The sequence below is a fragment of the Poecilia reticulata genome, linkage group LG2, assembly GCF_000633615.1.
Source record: "Poecilia reticulata strain Guanapo linkage group LG2, Guppy_female_1.0+MT, whole genome shotgun sequence".
In the NCBI taxonomy this organism is placed as follows: Eukaryota; Metazoa; Chordata; class Actinopteri; order Cyprinodontiformes; family Poeciliidae; genus Poecilia; species Poecilia reticulata.
The window spans coordinates 44,578,498-44,599,044 of record NC_024332.1 but is presented as its reverse complement, the minus strand read 5'-3'; the positions used below and the strand labels follow the sequence as shown (position 1 = coordinate 44,599,044).

The following is a 20,547-nucleotide window of genomic DNA, read 5'->3' as shown; positions in this document are numbered from 1 at the left end:
TTCATCAGAATGAGCTTTGAATGACAACAGTTTGAATAAAAACTGATCTATTTAAAAAACAATAACAAGCAACAGGGGAAAATATCCAACAATAAAAGCAGTTAGTATATATTATAATATGTAATATAAAAGTGTTTCATTTTTATCTGCTTTCAGGTGTAAACAAGCAGGAATACTTCTGCAATTCACAAAATGTGTTGGTTTTTTTACTCGGATACGCAAATATATGTAAAACGACAAACAACATTTCCCATTTTTTAAAATTTCCCAATAATAAACATTCATTTATTTATTCACTCTCTCTCTCTCTATATATATATATATATACTGCTAAAAAAATAAAGGGAACACTTAAACAACACAATATAACTCCAAGTAAATCAAACTTCTGTGAAATCAAACTGTCCACTTAGGAAGCAACACTGATTGTCCCTGAGGGTCCCTGTTGTCAATCAGTGTTGCTTCCTAAGTGGACAGTTTGATTTCACAGAAGTTTGATTTACTTGGAGTTATATTGTGTTGTTTAAGTGTTCCCTTTATTTTTTCGAGCAGTGTATATATATATACTGTATGTAATTGTGCAAAAATGATAGAATGAGTGTTAATCTTCCATAAAGACTTCAGGGATAACAGATTTGTAAATGTGTGTTTTGCACAGTTAATATGGAGATGATATATTTAGACTTTTTTTGCTTTTTGGGGATTTATTTCATCCAGAATCATCAGTTTATGTGCCTATGAGTCAAGCTGGAACAGATTGTCGATCCCATAAAAAACATGTCTATTCCCACGGTTCAACACAAGCCTGAATGCAGAAAAACCTTTTAAAAATCCTGCCTGAAATCACCCAGGGCGACGTCACGGTCTCTTCCAGCACCTGGAGAACTTTCCCACAGCTTCCAGCACACCTGTGGTTCTCCCTGAACCTCCACCAGTTTCAGACTGGGAGGCCAGGAGGATGAAAAATGTGCCGAGCAGAAGCCATCCGTCAAACCTGGGAATGCTTCCCTCGGCTTTTATCTGCTCCCGTTCAACCCGTCCGGCAGCCACTCAAACTCCGTAAATTACGCTTAGAAACTTAAATGATTTCAATGTAAACTTTTGTTTTTATGCATTTGGAAAACTTTGATCTACAAGATGCAATCGATTAGAGTAAAACAAAGACGCATTCCTGGTGTGTTTTTACTCAGCAAAGCCATTGGAATCCGTCCCTACAGGTGTGCAATTACTCAGACCAGCTTGTGCAAGTCGAAGGCAGCGCAGCAGGACGCCTGAGCACGCAGGAGGCGTGGAAAATGTAATAATCATCCTGATTTAGATGCATATCTGTATTAAAATGAATCCACACTAAAGCAATGCAAGGCTGAGGTGGTAATGATGACAGTCAGCAAAGAAAAGTTCAGATTCCAGGCGATCTACAGCAGCAAGTAGTGAATATATGGAAAAACAACGGGGTCAAAAATTTGCGTGGCCAAAAAAAATTTTGCTAAAAGTGACCTATTATGATTCCTTGAACAAGTTAGGATAGAGCTAAAACATGTTTATTACTGTTTTTGCACAAAATCATTCTTGGGTAATGAGATTTTACTGTAGATCTTTGAAAAGCAGAAGTGGAGCATCCCGCACAGCCAACAGAAATGCAGCAAGTGGTTACTATATGGTGAGGAAACAGCAAACACTTGTTACTTCTAGCAGCCATTGTCCAGCCCATACAGCGGTAAAACCAGCTGACCAAGCATGCCGGAGCTCAGCTTAGGTTGCTAGGTAACGGGCAGAACTCTGCAGGGGTTGCTAGGTAACGACAGAGTGCCCGTGGAATGTGGCTTAACAATCGGGAGGTTTGTGAAGCGGCTCTTTTTCCAGGCACCAAAAAAATCTTAACCTACTGCCAGAAAACAGCTGGCAGTAAGGCATTTCTGGTTTTCTGTAAGCGGTTGGATTGTTTTAGAATCAGCAGAAACCCAAACGAAAAAACAAAAACATGCAAAATTTGGATTTTTCAAAATAGTTCTCCTTTAATTAAGCCACCAAGCTTTTGTGTAATGTTAGTTCACCATGTTTTAATTTGCATTACATTAAGTCTGAAGTTTTGCTAGGTTTTTTTACTTTTACAGTTTATATATAAAGAAATGTTAAATGTATCTATTTTTATGGACATATTACCATCAGTGGCAGCATTTAGTCAAAACCTTCCTATAATTTTGTGAAATTAAGATATTTCTGTTTAAAAGACGTGTAAAGAAACATTTTCATCACTTTCTGCCCTAAAACCATAAAACAAATAGAGCTGTGACTTTAGTGTACAGTCAAATTAAATCCCAGGTTACTGCCACCAAACTTTAGCAATTATCTCACTTTTATATACATTTTAAATGTTTTTTTTAATATAGTTTGTAGGTATTCCCCGGCCCCCCATGATATAGGAATAATTTACAGTTGTTCTTGTTTTGATAGTATTAATATACTATATTACTACAACATGATGTTCTAAATCAGTTATAAGATCAGAAAATAAGAGGAAAACAGATTTACAATTGCTCTGCTGTAGCAGAAGACGGTGGACGACCAGATTGACCGGTTGGGTAGGATCTGGAAATCCAGTAAACATCCTCAACAAGCCAACAAAGAGGAAGGGAAAAAACCCGTCTCATTCCAGCTCTGGCACAACCTGGCAACGCGCTGCCTCAGCAGGTTGTGTTTTTCTTTTTCACTTTCCAGAAAACTCAGAGGGAACAAAAGAGGCCGTTTTTCAGCGAAGAACCTCCTGCAGGAGGAAGACGGTTGCTCCAGCGCCCTGGAGATGTTGGTGATGTGGCTGTGAGTTATGGTGGATCCCAACCCGACAGCCAGGAGGGACGTTTGGGTCTTCTGTAATCCTAGGAACTCAAAGACGAATAGAAGAAGAATCGGACTTGATGCTTTCAGCCGACTGGCATTAAGACACTTGCTCCACGGCGATCGTTTCTGTGGTGATCTGGACTTCAGCCGTCACCTCAACGGGGCTTTTCTGCTTCTCTTGATCTTCCTCCTCCTCATCCTCGCCAATATCTTCATCGTGCTCTGGAACCGCCAGGCCAGCCAGACCCTCGCCGTTGATCTCCGCCTCTACGCTGGAGGAGGACTTCCCGTTGACGGACACCTCTGCCTGGATGGTTTCCGTCGTGGTCGGACTCAGGCTCTCCACCACCTCCTTCATCACCTCTTCCTGGATGTGAACCTCGCCTGAGGGAATCTTATCACCCAGACCAGTCAGCGCAGGGATTTCCACGTGGACTTTTTCCTCTGTGGATTTCATTTCTTGAGCAGGCGCATCCCCATCTCTGACCTTCTTGACGTTGAAGGTCATTGGGGAAATCTTGAAGGAGGAGGCCCTGGCGGTTGGGGATTTGGGGTGGCTCGGGGTGAAGCTCTTCTTGATCTTCTCGCGCTTCTCTTGAGGAACAATCTTGGAGGTGATCTGGTTTACCTTCTCGCCGATCTTGGCTTGTGTGAAGGCCTTCTTTATGCTGTCGACCTTCTTCAGACTGGAGCGTTTGAACCGGTCAGACCTTCTTTCGAACTTGATGGGGGAGACATCGTACTCCAGGGAGTCGCCCTCGCCTCGTTGCGACGCAGCGCAGGCCAGGTCAGGGTCGTCGTCTGAGGACAGGCTGATCTTCTGGAGCATCTCTTCCTGAGTGCGGCTGCCGTCAATAGATCCTGTGACAGACGGAGCCGGCTGGATGGTGGACTCTGCGTCGTACTGGCTTGGTACGGGAGTCTTGGGGGAGACCACCACGTTGGCAGGGATCTCATTGTCTTCCTATTGGGGGACAGAAGAAAGAGACAGATGTTAAAGGAGATCTATTATGCTCCCTTGAAGAGGTTAGAATAGGTTTATGGATGGTACAAAACATGTTTATTACATGACACAAAATCAAGATTTTAGTCGGGTGAGTCCTGCCCATTTAGAGCCATTTAAAGGCATCCTGTCACTTTAAATGCAAATAAGATGCTGCTGGCCACGCTCCGGCTGAACATTTACAATCACACAAACAGATGCACAATTATACAAATATGCATCTTTGAAAAGCAGAAGTGGAGCCATCTGCACAACTCACAAGAATGTAGCGAGTGGTTTCTGGATGATACGTCAACAACAAAACTCGGTGTACAATGGCTGCTGTTTTCCACAATTGCATACAGCTAACCAAATGTGCTGGAGCTCAGCTTGGGATGCTAGGTAACGGGCAGAACTCGGCTGGGGTTGCTAGGTAACGGGCGGATCTCGGCTGGGGTTGCTAGGTAACGGGCGGAACTCAGCTGGGGTTGCTAGGTAACGGGCGGATCTCGGCTGGGGTTGCTAGGTAACGGGCGGTCCCTGCTGATTTGTTACGTTACATTCAGGAGTTTTTTTAAGTGAATATAGCAAAAATAACATTTCTGATCATCCCATCAATTGTGTGTTTTATTTACCACCAATAACTGAAACTTATCCAGATGACAGATCAATGCCCACCCCTACTTCAAATAATACATTCCAGTACATAAATCCCTTGAATGTAGAGCTGTGTATCTCTTTATTTAAGGCAGCTAATCTCTCCTAGACATTGTCGAAGAAACGTTGACTTTGTGTTTAATATGCTTTGGCATCCAGGCTCGGTCTGAACAGACCAGTCTCTGCATGCCTTTCCCCTGAATTCTGAGGAATTTCACTCGTTTCTTTTGAAGGATTCCAACACGTCTCTGTATCGCACAAACACACCATAAACAGAGACGAGCTTCATATCCACCATTTGACTTGCTGCCTGCTCATCTGTGCACAATCAGAAGCATGCAGGCACCAACGGTCTTCTCCTCCAGTGGGGATTTATGAGCTCCCACTCCTTTCTCTGGCCGAGCCGGAGCGAGGGAAGAGCGGCGCTGCAGATCCAGCGGCTGACATACTCCAGTGAACATGTGAGACGCTCATAAACAAACGGTGGGAAAATCATCTGAGGTTCAGAAACCCGCTGTATTGTAAACTTCACTGGTTTATAGTCCACATCACATGTCTGGGTTAGCTAGCTGACCGATTCAGCTGGTTGACTGTGAGACCGGCCACATGACTCGCAGGATAAAAGGTCAGACTAAATGGAAACAAAGTTTAATCTGGATTTCACTTCCATCAGGACTGAAAATTACAGAGATTATAGAAACATTTTACCGTAAAAACGAGATAAAAAACACATGAATGATGAACAGAAGGATGTCTTGGTTAAAAGATAACAGTCTGAATCTATTTTCCAGGCTTTTCCAGGCCTGGAGAATCCTTAACCTCCTCCATGCTGTAGAAATGCTGAGTCATGGAATCGCCCATCACCGGGTTCATGTCACCAAACTTTCAGATCTGACGTCGTTTCCTCCTGAAATCCCTTCATCCAGAACCAAAAGCAACTTTAAAAACCTCCAGAAACATGTAACCCAGCCTCTCTACCCCATTTCTGTTTATATTCCTTCACAGTAAATTCATCTGCTTGGTGGGAAAACATAAAGAACCGAAACTTTAACCCCGTTCCCCAAAGCTCGTCGCTCTGTTAGGTGATGCAACCTGCATGGACGGACAGAAAGCATGTCTGCATTTCAAAGAATGCCTGGCAGCTTGTGAGACATTCCCAAAGTGCTCCCAGCATGTTTACAGACCAGGATGACTCATTTATTCATCAATGTTTTGTCCTTACCTAATAAACATTTAAAAATAAAAATGTGCGCACACTGCGTCCTGTTTTTAAAGCGCCGGTATCTCCTGCCCGGATCTATAAAAATGTAGCCATGAATCACGGCTCAGGTGTGGGCCAGGCATGCGAGAGATCTCCCAGGTAAAGAGGATAAATCTGTCAGTGTGTTCTGAAGACGGGGCAGCCCTAACCCGGAGTGCAGCCGCCAGTTATTCAAGGAGAAAGAACAATAAAAGTCTCAGGAGGAGACCTGGTTTAGTCAGATAACTCCAGCAATGCAAAGAAAATCTGCTCCAATCTGATATGTATGTTAAGAACCAAACCAGCTAAAACATCCTGGAACATTAATTTCTGGGTTTGAACCAATAAATCTCTTTTTTATCTTGGTCTTCACAGCTGAAATCCACAAAAACTTGATGTTTTTCTCTAAAAACACTCATAAGTATGTTTTATAATAGCTCTAAACACCAAATATACACCAATATGCATTAATACACACAGTGAAAACTATGTTAGCATTAGAAGCTAACAACAACAGCGTTCCGTTTTCCCGCTCCAGAAAGAACAGCCAATCAGCATCAAGGAAAATAAATGGCACTCCTCGATTGGCTGCCTTCCAAATGCCAGACCAAATCCGCCTGGAAACAGATAAAATCCACAAATATTTTAGTTTTTTCCCCTCAATGCTCAAAAGATTTTCCTGTTTTGTAGGCCGTCCTAATCAGCCTCCATCATCCTGATGATGTCATTTTGTTTGCAGGTTTGAATCCACTATAACCTTTTAGAAATAGATTTTATAAGGACTTTTGAAAACTGAACTTTTAATTGGCCTGGACAGCAGCTGTCTGTCCATCTGTCCTTCCTGCAGTTGGACACCAGTGAAGCTCCAGGCGGAAACGTCCGATAGGCATCAAAAACAAACCGTCACGAAATTAAAAGTCAGGATATTTTTAGGCTGTAAACAGAAAGCAGGAAACTGGCCTGGAGGAGAATATYATGTTTATGTTTTCAGCTCTTCTCCTTTTATACAGCGGATAAAATTAGATTTGAACAGATTTTTTCTCCATAAATATATTTATATCGACAAGAAATTCACACCAGACGTTGGTAACAATCCACAAATAAAAAGAAAATGAAATGAATTTAACCGACTGAGAGTCAGGATTGGTTTTAATCAGCTCCACTCTATCAGGTCATTATGAGGGAAACAGTTTATTTTGCTTCCCTGCATCAGGATGATAGGAACCGGTATCTGGTGGAACCTCAGTCCGGACATGTTGGACTGGATCCGGTTTGTTCAAGAAGAAAAGCTGAAGGAGCAGAAACTGAAACTGCAATGGAGTATTAGGGTATAAAGGGTTATTAATATCACTAAAATACATTCATTTTATAAGAATAAAGTTGTGATAATACCAGATTAAAGTTGCAATAAAAGGATAAATCAGATAATATGTGAATAAAATTGTTATACAAAGATATAATATTACAAGAATGAAGTAATAAAAATACTTCAATAAAGTCGTAATAATTAGACAATAAAGTAACAATAATATGAGAATAATGTAGCAATAATACGGTAAGTCGTAATAATACGACCATAAAGTTGTAACTTTATGAGAATAAATTCTCAGTAATATAAGATTAAAGTGATGATATGAGAATAAAGTCGCAATATTACGATAAATCGAAATAATCCAAGAATAAAATGTTAATACGAGAATAAAACTGTAATAATGAGAGAATAAAATAGAACCGTAGAACTTTATTCTTTTGTTTTTACAATGTTATTCTGGTAATTAAAATAATAATTAATATGTTTTATATTGTGGCTCTAAAACTCCATTTTAGTCAAACGAATCTAAACTTTGTCCCCTTAAAGGTCGACTTCCTGGAAACAACCTGCTGGTTTCCAGTTGGTCCCAAAACGTCCTGCAGGTTTTCAGCTTCTTAAACGAACCTGACCTCAATTTAACCTTCGATCGTTTTGGAAGAAACGCCACAAACAGCATTTTCCTCCGGACCATGTGACCCAGGACGGACTGAACGCCTCCTGATGCTGCCCTGGGAACCTCGTTAATTATCCTGAGGACAAACTCATTAGTGACGGTGCAGTTTGCCTGATGGACGCCGGCTTTTGTTTAAAGAAAGAAACTCTTTCACAAGTTCAGAAAAACAACGATAATCCAGGCTGACAGCAGAGAGCAGCGAGTTACGCAACCTGGTGTTTATCAGCTGCACGGTACCATTAGCATCTAATGGCTAGCCTGTAAGCGGAGGCTCATCAGGGCGTGGCTCAGTGGGCTCACCTTTCAGATAAAGGGCCGGTCATGTAACTGAACACCTTTAATTTAGCCTTTCCAGCTGAAACATCTATTTTAAATGAGCAGGTGTGTGAAGGAAGGAGAGTTAGTTTTCCTTCAGACTGAGCAACAGCAGCTGCTTGGCTTCAATCAATGAAGACGATCAGACCTGATCAAATCCAAATCAAAGTTTGGAAAATAACTTCAGCTGGCTGCAAATTGATACCAAATATATTATGTAACAAATTAGGTTTGCATATTCAAAACAAATGAATGAGAGAGAAAGAAAGAAAGAAAGAGAGAAAGAAAGAAAGAAAGAAAGAAAGAAAGAGAGAAAGAGAGAAAGAAAGAAAGAAAGAAAGAAAGAAAGAAAGAAAGAAAGAAAGAAAGAAAGAAAGACCAAACTGTTATTTAAAAGCTTTTTTTTTAACCAATTCAAATGTTGGGTTAACAGATTTTGTCTGAAAAAATGTGTTTGTAATCATAAATCCCAGTGATGCACCTCAACTCCTGCAGTTGGGACGTCTGGAGTCCAATCAGAAGTTTCCACCATAAAACACAAAATCCAAGATGGCCGCCGCACARATAAATTCAGGTTTGTACTCAGAAATACATGATCCATCTCAAACTGGACCAACAATCATTTAATTCACTAATTCAAGTCCACAGTTTCATAGTTGTTGTTTTTTTCTTCAGATTTTGGAGTTCATGAAGTTTTACATCAGGCCAATCAAAATGTCACAGACTGCTCTGTCCAGAAAGTTGAGTGGAAGGACAAACTATGAGCCATCACACACCAGTTCATGAACGTATTTAAAAGTATAGTTGGACTAAAACTGTTAAATTCTTTATTGTTCTATGTTTCTGGGTTCTCTTCAGCTGCATCAGAGAATCAATAAGGAAATTAAAACTTGATGTTTGTCTAAATAATCTGCGTTACACGAGTTTAACCATTTCAGCTTCGGCAGCGAAACAGATGAACTTCATGTTGACGTTTTTATTTTCTGCTCTTTAGTAAAAACCAGACAGACGGGAAGCTTTAAATGAAACGACAACAACAACGGCTGGGTGGACATCTTTCGCTCTCTGACTCGACCCGCCTGCAACGCGACCCGGATCATCCAGCGCTCCAACCAGAACCTTCAGCAGGAGCAGCGGCTGCAGCGCCGCCGGGAAAATCTCCCCTCATCTGCAAACGTTTTGACCAGAGCCATCTGTGGACATGGGAAGGAAGCAGGAAGGAAGAGGAAATCTGGGATTTGTCTTTGGAGCAGAACAAACACGATGAGCTCCGCGCACACGGAAAAACACGGAAAAATACAGGAAAACATGGAAAAATACGGGAAAACATGGCGACCTGCTCAATTAATGACCTGAAGTCTTTGGCGTGTTCACCGGCCTCTCCGCCTCTCCATCACACAACCCGACGGCCTAGTCAAGCCCGTCGCCATGGTGACGCCATGGTGACGCCATGGCGCCGTAATCTTGGAGCAGACCATTATTTTACTCATCCGGTTCATGATGTTTAACTTTCCGTGACATCATCAGAGTAACGTGGAGCTGCAGCTGTTTGAGTTCTTATCGCTTTAACTTCCTGACCTCCAAGCAGATCACATCACAAAAGTTTCACTGCTGGTTTAAAATCTTTTTCTGTCAGGAATGATGGAAAAACGTTTTCCTGAGTTCCGCCCTCGACATTCCTCTGCATTTCCAGTTCAGTAAGTCGGTGAGTCGCAGTGCAGAGCCATTCTTTTTCATATCAACCATTGTTTGATAAGAGCAAGCAGAGATAATGTTGGACAAAGCTTTTGGTTAAAGGGCAAGATGGCCGCCACAAAAGTGCAGGAAGTCATTATTGTTCGTTTTTTATGCTTGAGACAGAAGTAAAATGAAAACCAGCAGAAAGCTGATTGTGTTTCCCTTCCTGACAGGAACGCCGAGGCTCCAGAGAGCCAATCAGAGGAAAGAGATTCACACACAAAGTTAAGCAGGAAGTTTTTCAATGGGTTTGTTTGGATCCACTCAGCTGAAACTCTCAGCTCTGACTTTCTAAAGCTACAAACAAAACAAACAGAGCTCCTCCGCTGCGTCCGAGGCGCACAAAGCAGCGTTACAGCAGGTCCTTCCTGTTAGGCTCCATCACTGCTCACTCACTTCAAATAACATTTCTGCTGGCATTTACACAACTTTTAGTTTCATCTACTGTAAATAGACGGTTGAGTCTTAATGCACATGATGAAGTACTAAGATGGGAAAAAAATAGATTACGAGAAACAAGTCAGAATATTAAAAGAAAGAAAATCAGAATAAAATCATGCAACTAAAGTCATGATTAACGAGAATAAATTTGTAATTTACAAGAATAAAGTGAGAAAACTCGTAAAAATACAAGAATAAAGTTGTACAACAAAGTCATATTTAAGCCATTACAATGTGAGAAATAGAAAGATGAGAATAAACTTATAATACAAGAGTAAAGTCATAATATCACCAGAATAAAGTCGTTACATCAGTAGAAAGCAGTAGTAATTTTATGATAACAAGAAAAACTTAAAATGAGCACGTTGAGCATCTTATGTATTTTGGTTTTATAAATATTCAGATTTTAATTCATCATTAAGTTATTTTCTGCACCAGGATTTCAAACGACCGAGTCCCAGACCAGCTGCTCATGTTGCCCATCAAAGTTTTTCCCTCATTAAAAACTTTTCCTAATAATTTTATGAACGTCTTCAGGGAACATTGTGACTTTATTCTTAGTAACGCACCTTTTGTAAAGTTTACAAAGATGATCCTCAGTTCCACACAGCAAATATCTGATAACTTCAAAGTATGTTTCAGTTTGAATGTTTGAAAATGTTATTAATTTGTTTATTTGCTTTTCTAAAACTTTTTAATATTGTGTGAACCTTCATGCTGCTCGTCTCTGTGGGACAATAAAGGACATTTTTCTTCTATAAACTGTTTTTCATAAAGTTTCATGTTATCTATTAGAACCATCTACTGGAACCTAGCAAGGGTGTACTTACTTATAAATAAGATTTTAACAGTATTACTTTATTATTTTAATAAATAATGATGATTTTGAATCTGGTTTGTTTTTGTTCACTTGATTTTCAAATTAAATGCATTTTTTTGAAAATGGTAAAGAGCAAATTATGTGAATGTCCAAGAATTAAAAGAGGGTGTACTTACTTATTTTGCATGACTGTACAGTATGAAATCGAGCCAACTGTTTTAGTTTGTTAAATTGTGCATCTGTTGACGTTTAACGTGTGTTTTGGATGTGAACCAGAGGAGAGCGAACGGCTGCGGACGTGAGTTCAACCAGCCTCGTTAACGAGTTAATACCAAAGCTAAAACCAGAGACATGCAAACTAAGAGCCGCCCAAAACAAAGACGCTCTGTTCCTGGTGGAACCAGCCGCTTCACGGCGCTAATGCAGCCCCGTTTTTACTGTAATTAAAATTTTAAAAACAGCTCCATCTCAGAAAGCCGAGTCCTCACTGCAGAATGTTGGACGTCTGCAGAGGAAGTTCTCCCAGGCTCTGCAACATTCTCAGGTCTTCTCAGTGTAATTAAAGCCGGAGCGAAACGAGAAGAATCTGCAGCTACAAACTTGCATTTGCCTCCAAGACCGAAACAGTTGAGCCGACTGGTCAAACCTGAATGCAGGAGGTTCGTCTGCACGCATGCAGTCTGCTGTCACCGCATGAGAAATGCAGCTCATACAATATATATTCTTTTTTCCTTTCCTTGTTGTTGCTCCGCTCATCATTTTCCTTCTCTATATTTATCCTCGGCTCTGCGTTGTGCTGTAAACCCAGAGGATTATCTGAGGAATGAGCCCCAAAGGGAAAGTAAGAATGATAACAGAGCAGGAACGTAGTTCGTAAACAAACTTCATTGTTCATTTGGAGAGCACGCCTTAACAGGCTGGGAACTCACCTTAACACGCAGAGCAGGTTTTTATTCCCGCTAAAAATACACAAACCTATGTAAAAAAAAGTGCAGGAAAGTCACTTTTTCTGCTCTGATGGCACATTTACAACAAAGCTGCAACTTTAACCTAAAATAAGTCACTAGAAGTGTGTGAACACCCTGAAACAAGTTATACATCACCATGAGGAACATGGCTGTAGCCTCCAGCCAGCAGCCTGCTGCAACCTGTGGAGGAGGATCAGATTCCCACACGACGTCTGCACCAGGCAGCAGCAGCAGAAACCGTTTCCACACAACTATTTAAGCTTCACAGGTACAAACGCATCAAGAGAAAATCACTATAAATGCCCCTAAAGGCCAAACTTCACTATCTTTGTCTTTGCACAAGAAAAATATCAAAGTCTGAGTTAAAAGCAAAGAAACGGGTTATGCAGAATAATTTTACTGTAATCACTGAACTGGAGGTCACATCCTGAGAAATCTGCTTGGTTTTATCTTTTCATTTTTTAACCTTTTTTAGTTTGTAAGTGCATCAAACGAGCAGAGTAAAGGTTTAGGGTTAGAGAGCGACGCTTTGATGCAAAAGGGAGGATAAAGTTTTAATCTTTTAATTACGAGTTGGATTTAAAACCAATCTATGAAGGAACTTGGAGCACCTTTTTTTATTTTATGTTACGTGAAATTAAAAAGTCCAGTCGAGTTTCTTAAGAAGAAAATCAGAATCTTGTCTAATGAAAAACCGTCACCTTTATGCTTATTGAAGAAATGTCCATGATTGCCTCTGAAGCCCATTTCACCCTGAAGTCTGCAGCAGCAATTTGTGCAAAACTTGGCAACATCAAAGTCCTCCAACATGCCTAACAGAGAACCCACACCTGTAGTTCCTTCATTTGATCTGAGTCACTTCTTCAGCTTATTGACTGCTTACATTTTCAGTTGGTTTGAGTTTTTTTTCAAGCTCCAGCTTGCAGCAGGTGACTGCTGTGCCAGGCCACAGTCACAACCTAAACAAACCACTAGAGTTGGAAACATACCAAGACCGTCTCATCCAGACGGTTGTTTTCATCCAGACCCAAACGAGACGCTCTAATGAAGAAAGCAAACCAGAGTTTGTTTAAATGGACTCAACCAGAACATCCTCAGTTTGAGGCAGAGAACCAAACCTTTGAAGGCCCTTTAAGGAGTAAATCTACCCAATGAAGCATTCTTATCTCTCGTTTAAAAAGTTTTCTTTTCTGGTAGAAAATGCAACTAATGTGGAACCAAACATGCTTCACCATCATGTTAGGACATTAAATCCTGTAAAAGTTTGACCAACAGGCCTTTTCAACTGCAGGAATTAAAGAAAATGAATGTGATTTATGAGTTTCTTCCTCTGTATCAGAGGCTGACTTGAGTGAAAAGATTAAACAAGGAGGGAAAAACAGGCTTTACTTCCTTCTCTCTGAAGCTGGATTAAGCAACAACCTTTGATTAAGTGTTGCAGCACAAAGCATCAGGACGGTTGGTAACAAAGCAAACAAGAACAATGACAGGAGCTTTACCTGTCAGTGCAAACCTCTGAACTTTCCCTCCCAAGAGGTTTTTACTTCTAACCGAGCCTCTCGCTCCGCTTAAATTCAATCTGGCATCCTGGCTCTTCTGAGAAATAAACAGCGACAAGAAAAGTTATGAGCTGCTCAGAAATAGATGACTTTTGTCGCAGGAAATGAAATTAATGCAGACTGAGGCAGGAAAGCACAATAAGCTAAACAAACCAGTACAGCGCAGCAGTAATTAAGGCCTCATTAGTGGCTTAGCAGAGCGGGAGACATCTCTGTCCAACTGGAGTGGGTACGGACCTCCCCGTTTCCACCTCAGCTGTCCCATACAGGAGCATGACTGTTTGGGATCAATCAGGACGCGCCCCCGCCCTCCTCCGCTGATATCCAAGGGCCTCTGTGGTTTGAGTTTGGCAACAGATAAGTGTTATCAAAGCTCTCAGGGAATTGGAACAGGTGGTGGAACAAAAGATGAGGGCAAAAACTGAGTTACATCAAAGAGAAAGCCAAACTGAGAAAGCAAAACCTGACATTAGGGGCAACAGAAAATGATGGGCGCCAATTAGAGCCAAGAACAGAAAGGAAAGAATTCCTTCAGTGGTCCTTCCCCTCAGGCACAGCGAGGCTCTTTTACAGCCGCAGTAAAGCTAAACTGAGGAAGCAAAATCTGACGTTAGGGGCAGCAGGAAACGACGGGTGCCAATTAGAATCAAGAACCAAAAGGAAAAAAGAAAAAGAGTTGCACTCTATTCTTCCAGTCCTCCCTCCCCTCAGGCACAGTGAGGCTCTTTTACAACCACGGTAACTGCTGCACCTCTGAATTTTTGCAACTTTTAACATTTTTAAACACAAAATCATATTGGGTTGCTAGTGGATTGATGTAGAGCCCCTACCACCAGGCTTAGCAAATTTCTAGGGGAAATTCTGCAAAAGCTAAACTGAGGAAGCAGAATCTGACATTAGGGGCAGCAAAAAATGATGGGTGCCGATTAGAGTGAAGAACAGAAAGGAAAGGAACACAGGGCTTCACTCTGTTCCTTCAATCCTCCCTCCCCTCGGGCACAGCAAGGCTCTTTTACAACCGCAGTAACTACTTACACCTGACCATCAAACGGCATTGCTGCATGCACACACATGCAGATACTTGGCCTTACTGCGCCCGTATGCAGACACTGCAAGCTCGACTCACAGAATGCACATTAAACTGAGGCCGAGCAGCTTGAAAAACATCCAAAGTGGAGACAAACCAACAGACCGGCTTAAACAGGTTAAGGTTCTTGGCACCTGCTGCATTTGAACAACAGAGGCTCAGTACCTGGGAAACCAGATAACAACGGTGGTAAAGAGCTCTCTGTGGCTCTGCCTGAGTCAACAACAATGCCCCCTCCTTCTTTTACACGACACACACACATTCAGCAGGATAAAAACCCACGCTGACTCCTAGTAAACCGGCCCATATCAGGTTTTATGGCTTTAATGGCGACTACTGTACGGCCAGATGAACTTTTTAGGATTTTTATTTATTTATTTTTTCCAGATCAGTGAGTTTTACCTCCACAGGTCATAGGAAACAGCTGAAGCTGAACATCCCTTCTAAACCCAGGAGTGTGTGTGAACGCCTGCTGCAGCCTGTAAGCAGATCCAGGCAGAGTCAGCGTCTAAAGCCGTCCTCTATTATCTCCTGCAGCTCCGTTCTCAGACACACCCTTCTTTTCTGGAGCACAGGGACAAGCTGTGAGTGTGGGTGGGTGTTGCTGGGACCTTAAGCTTGTGAATACTGGGATCGTGTTGTTCACCTCTGCAGTTGTTGGTCGGAGGTCCCGTCAGACGAGTTTCAGGCGTAAATGTGCGAGGCTTTGCAGCTGGACGCACACATCCTGACCACACCCACGACTCCAGGCAAATAGGAATGCAAATGGGACTCAAACAGAGCAGCGTGTGTACTAACGAGAACGGAGTCGCTTTGAAGTTACTCTTTTATAATTTAGGAATTATTTCCTTAAAAATGTATAACATTCAAACTGAAAACCGACACTTTCTGTTCCCACTAAACTTCTGCAACAACCACAAGAAATCACAACCAAGCGGATCTGACTCGTCATGAATGAGCTGAAGTCTGATTCATGAGATTTCAGCAGAAAACAATGAGATATGGTTGTTTTGAGGGAAAATCTTGAGCCCAGGACTGATTTAGCCGTGCTCTGGATGCTCAATAACTTAATTTTTATGAACCATTTCAGAGATCTTGTATAGTTTTTGTTTTGAATTAAAAGGGTAAAACATGCCTGTTTAAAACAACATGCCATGTCCAGAACCTGAACCACTGAAAACACATTGGAGCGGACAATCACATACTTTACTACAGTACGATTAAAAACAGGTACAAATGTTTGACCCAAAGTTGTACCAGAAGCTGGAACATAGCAAACCACAAGCAGCAAAACTCTGCAAATACTTGAGGCTCCTTCTAAAAAGGCTTTCAGCTGCCAGTTTTAGCAGTTCAAACACCAAATATACCTTAACGTGCATTAATAGTGGACGCCATCTTGGCACGACCTCAGCAGCTAGCTCAGCGTACAGACCTCAGCGTGGTCTGTACGCTGAGTAATAAAAAGGCATAAATAAGCGTTAATATCACTAATATTTACAAATTAGTACAACAAACAGCACCCCAAAGTGATTTTTATTGCAAAAAAATAAAAAACAAAAAATTACAAAAACAATTGCGAAATTCTGGAGGGACTGGAAAGATGTTCAACATGATCTCATTTTAAGAATTTATTAATGTTTTTAACGGGTTTTATCAACACATTCTGGCACAACCACAAAGAGCATTTATGATCTTAANAACAGGTACAAATGTTTGACCCAAAGTTGTACCAGAAGCTGGAACATAGCAAACCACAAGCAGCAAAACTCTGCAAATACTTGAGGCTCCTTCTAAAAAGGCTTTCAGCTGCCAGTTTTAGCAGTTCAAACACCAAATATACCTTAACGTGCATTAATAGTGGACGCCATCTTGGCACGACCTCAGCAGCTAGCATCTATGGTCGCATCCCTGCTGTTACGGGAATCAGCCAATCAGGATCAAGGAGAATGACTGGTGCTTATACCAATAGCCAATAGCGTGTCAAGCAGCAACCTGCCAAATTATTTCAGCTTCCCAAGCTGCATTTTCTAAATATGTTCAATAGAAATGCAAATGGAGAAGAAAAATAGTGAATCAGCAACATTTTTTTTAGAATAATTTTTAAAAAATCAGCAAGCAGGAATATTTTTCACAAAAAATGGAGTTATGCTCCACAGAAAAATACGCAAATATGTTAATTTTTCCAAATAATTTGGAGCTTCATTTTTGGATTACATTTTTTAATACACCCCATTAAACACGGAAAATATTCACAAATATTTTGAAGTTTGATTCCACAGAAAAATCAACCAACAAGTGAATTTTTTTGCAAATAATTTAAAGGAATCCTTCACAAAAATAATATGCAAACAGGGGGAAAAATTAGCAAATAATTTGGAGTTACACTCCAAATAAAACGTGAATAATTTGGTGTTGTATTACACAGAAAAATCTGCAAAAAGAGAAACTTTTTCCAAATAATTTGCAGTTATGCTCCTTAGAAAAATCAGCGAGTAGAGAAGTTTTTGCAAATATTTAAAGTTACATTCCACAGGAAGATTGAGAACATAAATGAAACTGGTAACAATGTCACAATTTTAAACCCTAGAATTTTATGAAATTCATTTCTGCAGATGTTTGCTACTGCAGAATGAATGTAAATGATTAAAAACTGGATTATGTGTAGAAACCATTTGAAAGTTTGTACTGTTGTGTCCTGAACTCAAATTAAGTCATAAACTGACTTTCCTTACAAGCATTTCATCAAATTGTTTTGAAAATAAGTAATAAATTTATGAGCCTCACAACTTTATCTAATATGATCAAAGATGATCGACCAAAATATGAGGGAATTTAGCAGGACGAGAAATAAAATATAATAAAAAGAAACACATGATAGTAGTAGATTATTTAAATATTTGGTTCTGCATTTAAAGCTGCAGTATGTAACTTTTATTGTTAAAGTTATTTTTACATATTTGTTAAAATTGTTTCAATGTCAGAACAGTTTATGGGATGATTTGTGAAAAGTTCCACTTCCTCTTTGAGCAACTTTTCCTATCTGAAGAAAAAAACAACCAATCAGAGCCAAGAGGCGGGACTTAGCGCTGCCAATCACTCTCATGTATGCTGCTAAATGTGCTAATGGTGGAGAATCAACAGGATAATAATTTATGGTGAAACTAATTAGCCTTAGCGCTCATGGCAGGCTATGTTGTGGTGGTGATTGACAGCACTAAGTCCCGCCTCCTGGCTCTGATTGGTTGTTTCTAGTTAGCACTGAGAGAAGACAGAGGCTCTCCATTTTTTCACTAATTAACTGTCACAACATGATGTCAGTTTCACCAAACATGTAAAAAATAAACATTGTTCATAAAAGTTGCAGCTTTAAAGCAGCTGATTGGGCAGCACTCCCAGCAGTTTCCTCATGATTCATCATGACAGCTCAGACTAAAACAACAACCTGACTGCGATCGGAGTAATCACCAGGTCTGCCGTTTTAAATAGATCTCAGAAACCGCACTCCTCCATAATAACCTGCTGCAGTTTCACAGGTTCTGCCTCTCAAATGGCGCAAACTGAATGTTTTGGTGCAACTTTTTTTAAACCGACTAACCTGGAAGATGAGCACTTTGAAGTTGTTCCTCTTCAGCAGGTGGTTGTGGTTGGCCTCCAGCTTCTTCACCTGCACCGCCTGCCTGTCCAGACGCTCCTTCACCTCCTTCACGTTGCCGTTGACTTTGCGGGAGCGCTCCAGCAGCTTGTTGACGCTGTTTGCGGTGGACAGGTGGGTCTTGGAGAGGCGCACCACGTCGCCCTGCACCACCCGCACGGCGCCCTCCAGGTCGGACTGCCGCTGCTCCATCCTCTGCTGGTTCTCCTGCACCGCCTCCATCATGTTCACCAGCTTGTCCAGCAGCGCCACCACCGTGATGGCGCTCACCTGGCCGGGCGGGGAGGGCGCGGAGGCCGCGGTGGGGCTCAGGGGGCCCCGCAGGCTGAGCCGCTTCAGGGTCCCGGTGGGGGTCGGGGAGCAGGGGGCGGAGGACGGGCTGATCTGCAGCTCCGTGTTGTCGGGCTGCAACTGTGGGAGGGTGTGGGTGCTGCCAGATACACTGACCGACACGCTGCCGGGCTCTGCGTGGGACCCTTCGTCTTCCATGGCTCCTGAACTCAAGCAGCTCCTCTGCAGAGGGGGTGTGGGGTTGCTGTCACTCTGCCGGGCTCCGCAGCGACTGCGGGCGGGCTGAGAAGCTCCTTGGAGTGGGTTCGGCCTCCACGCCCCTTTCTGACACGCACAAACACGCCGTGAACTTTCCAAACACCTCCCCTGCCGGCCAAAAGGAGGGGCCGCGTTGCTATGGGAGACGAGCAGGCCGAGCCCTGCTGCTGGACCGACTGATGGGAGTTCCGCTCCGTTCGGGATCCTGGCTCCATGGATCGGCTCACCCAAAAGAACCGGTCCTTTTTACTCACAAACAGCTCTTCACTCACTATTCTAATATAGATATAGTTGTACGGCGGTGTGTTAGAGTCATTATAGATAAAAAAGGAGTAAATTTCCGCAAAAAAAAATCATAAGTTTTGAGATTAATCTCAGAAAGATTCTATTTTTTTGGCGGATAGTTACTACACCTTTAAAAAAAAATCTACAACAGCCCTACGTCACCGTAGAGTTGTGACCGAAGAACACACATATAGTTTTATAAACTTTCATTTGATTAAACTTCAACATGTATGTTGAAGTTTTGGTTTTTGACTATAACGATTCTTCAAGTAATTTGATGTTTATATTCACCCTGATATTGTGGCGCTTTAGCATTAGCTTCTACTTATTACTTCGTTGGTTTAACACTTTAGCATTAGCTTCTACTTATTACTTCATTGGTTTAACACTTTAGCATTAGCTTCTACTTATTACTTCATTGGTTTAACACTTTAGCATTAGCTTCTGTCAGATACCATGTTGGCTTTTTAGCATTAGCTTCCACTAATAACTACAATGTTTTAAAACATTAGCATTTGCTAACTACCATGCTGCTATTGGTATTCCTCTAATTAATATGTCGGCATAGCAGTTTAGCATTAGCTTCATTTAATTGTTATATTGGCATAAAGCTTTAGCATTAGCTTCTGCTAATTACCATGTTGGTGAAGCATTGCAGCAGTAGCAGAACTGATGTTTATGGTCAGTGCTTTCGGGTTAGCGCAGTCAGTGAGCTGGCGCATGCAGCCGGCTCAGTCTGCGTCGGCTCACGGCTGCAGCGAGTGAATGTCAGCTCTTCCTTGTATTTCGGCCTGCTGTGTGTCCATTCCACATTGAGCATGCCTGGCTGCATCTGTTAAATAAAAGTGAGGGCTACCTTTGTTTATAGCGCTGGCTGCGGCGCGTTTGCATCGAGCCAAACTGTCCCAGACTGTCCAGAACAAAAACAGTGCAGAAGTTTCTCATTCAGGCTTTTTCTCCAAAGACTCAACGTGCTGCTGAAGCCACCTGGTACCTGCCTGCTCCTCCTCCTGCAGGCTCAGATCATGGTGTAGATCTGAGTGTCTGTGGCCGTATTTTCCTCTTGTTGTTCAGTTCTGTATCATGGCATGGAAATGTGGAAATCCCTGTTCCAATGAGCTCATCAGCATGCTGGCATCCTGCCCTGCTCTCTCTTTCTCAATCTTCGTCTCTGTCACTGTAAATCTTTTATTCATAGTAACGCGATCACATGCTGTAGGGGCAAATAAAGCAGGAATGTGTCGCAATCCGAGTGGAAGTCACAGCATGTTGCGAGGCGTGTTTTTATCTGACGGATTGATTTTCTCACAGAAATAAAACTATACATCCGACCTGCGACTCCGTTATCAGTGGATACTGGCAATGAAATCTGCGTTGGGTTGGCCAAAGATAAAGAAGCATTGTTTCTTCTAATATCAAGACATTCACACCC

The 20,547-nt window shown here is 41.7% G+C and overlaps 1 protein-coding gene across 1 annotated transcript; it reads right to left on the bottom strand.

Moving 5' to 3' along the window:
- Window positions 1-547: 547 nt before the first annotated feature.
- Window positions 548-18,870, bottom strand: cavin2a (caveolae associated protein 2a). Its single transcript, XM_008404283.2, has 2 exons — window positions 18,225-18,870; window positions 548-3,802 (listed from the first exon to the last, which is right to left on the bottom strand). Exons 1-2 carry the CDS (start codon window positions 18,768-18,770, stop codon window positions 2,936-2,938), a joined length of 1,413 nt encoding a protein of 470 aa, XP_008402505.1. The 5' UTR covers window positions 18,771-18,870; the 3' UTR covers window positions 548-2,935.
- Between the last annotated feature and the right edge of the window lie 1,677 nt (window positions 18,871-20,547).